This window comes from Palaemon carinicauda, chromosome 44, assembly GCF_036898095.1.
Source record: "Palaemon carinicauda isolate YSFRI2023 chromosome 44, ASM3689809v2, whole genome shotgun sequence".
In the NCBI taxonomy this organism is placed as follows: Eukaryota; Metazoa; Arthropoda; class Malacostraca; order Decapoda; family Palaemonidae; genus Palaemon; species Palaemon carinicauda.
In genome coordinates, this window is record NC_090768.1 from 19826607 (window position 1) to 19828887 (window position 2281).

The following is a 2281-nucleotide window of genomic DNA, read 5'->3' on the forward strand; positions in this document are numbered from 1 at the left end:
AAACTTGAAATTAACCCATTTCAACCATGACGGCTCATTAATGAATTTTCAACACGTAGCTATTTATTTTGATCATTTGTCAGCAAAACACGTGACTTTAATTGATGTAAATAACAACCACGAATGAGATATGATATTGAATTTCAAACTTAGGAATATACATCCAATGAAATTTTCTTTTTTATGATAAATGCTTCTGGCTGGGCAACGACCACAACCTTTGCCTTTGAGTCGAAATAATCCCCAGCAGTGGACTCTACCAACGTAGCTATCAAGAGAACTATTTATCATAAAATAATTTTCAGTGGACGTATATTCCCAATGTTAAAATGCCATTTTGAATCCCATTCATGGTATATATATATACAGTATATATATATATATATATATATATATATATATATATATATATATATATATATATATACATATATATATATATATATATATATACATATATATATATATGTATATATAGGTATATATATATATATATATATAATCATTAATGGTGAAGAAAAATATTAGTTCATTGCCACTTGCAATAAATAATTCTTTTTATAAATTCTACAAAATACATAGTAAAAAGAAAGAGATTTGCATGTGTATTTAAAAGGATGAAACTGGAGTCATTATTATTGCAATATGGAACCTAAACACTAATGGCTAAATTTAACTAGTACAGTATTTATTTTCTTGGCTGTAATTATACCTACAGTACTTTTTATATATAAATTTGTCTTGTCTATTTCTTAAACTACCGCCCCCCCAAAAAAAAGATTAATGAATAAAAATATGCTTATGGTATACTATTGGAAATTAAGAAATGAAAGTGGGATGTTAATACCCATACATATCTTTTTTTTTTTTTTTTTGAAGGGATATCAGCTCCTGTGCATTAAACTTTGAAATAGTTATTGTCTTCAAGACCAAATATAATGATTATCCAATGTAAATAGTTTCTATGGCTATAAAATTACGATGGCAATGGCCATAGCATTAAGAACTGTTTAATATATGGAAATTTCTTTCTTTCTCATATATCACACTAGTGGTCAACTGAAATTTCAAAAATACCATAATATAATCTATTTTTTTTGTCAATATTTTTCTGACAATCTTTTGTCATTATAAAAAAAATTCGTTTGCAGTTAATGGGCTTATTTTTTATTCATTCATTCTAAAATGAAATTACAATTGGATTGTAGCCCATTGTAGAATTAGCCCTGATGATAACCATGAGGGTGAAATTGACGTCAACAGAAGAAATTAAATAGTACAGTGAAGCCGCTTTGATGTCCTTCGGAGTTTTGGTCGTATAGATAAGAAGAAATATAGGAAAATAGGGAAATAAATTATGTTTGAAAATAATAGAAGCCTTTACATAATTGACATTCAATAGAATATTTCACACACGCACACCTTATATATATATATGTATATATATATATATATATATATATATATATATATTATACATACATACTTATATATATATATATATATATATATATATATATATATATATATATATATATATATATATATATATGATTACTCAATTGGTAAGAACGTAGAAATGCTCATTGTACTTACCACACTCTCCAACACTTTCATCTGCTCCATCTGTGCAATCAGGGACGCCATTACACCTCTGGTCTAAAGGGACGCATTCTCCTGGAGGGCCACAGTGAAACAAGGGGAATGGAGGAGAGGTATTATTACAAATGATGAGACCTGTAATGTCTTCTTCTCTTCCACCAGAGGTATGGTGTCTCTCTTGTCCGTCCTCTAAGTCGACGGAGTAATCTGGGTCATCATCTTTGTCAACTTTTGGATTAGCTGTATTCGTACTGTTCTGCGGTTTCCCGTTTTCTGAAGCTATCAACTTGAATGACTTGGTCTCGTCACTTTTCATGCCTGTAAAGTAGAACATTACTACAGTTAGATCTAATGTTTATTGAGCTATCATTCACAGTATCTTTAAGTTAGAAAAGTAAGTGGAAAATTATTTCAGTAGCTAAAACTACAACTTAATCGTTTATTTCCATAGAGTTTGCATGTTTACGTAATAATTCGGCAATAAAGACAGTTTCAAGGTTAATGGCCACAAGTTGTGGTTGAAATAGGTAGAAATCTTATTAGTTGATGATACAGTTTCATGATATTGAGCTTTTCGAGTTTTTCTGTTTAGAAGTGAATATGAGAATTATAATATAATGTATAGGCTACAGTGTGTGTGTGTGTGTGAGTGTATATATATATATATATATATATATAT

At 28.8% G+C, this 2281-nt stretch overlaps 1 protein-coding gene across 1 annotated transcript in view; it reads right to left on the reverse strand.

The window, feature by feature from the left end:
* LOC137634349 (G-protein coupled receptor GRL101-like) overlaps positions 1-1918 on the reverse strand; it is a 376114-nt gene extending 374196 nt beyond the window's left edge. Inside the window, exon 1 of the mRNA XM_068366747.1 lies at positions 1597-1918. Coding sequence (XP_068222848.1) covers positions 1597-1918 — 322 coding nt within the window. The remainder of the gene's footprint in view (positions 1-1596) is intronic.
* Positions 1919-2281: the final 363 nt, after the last annotated feature.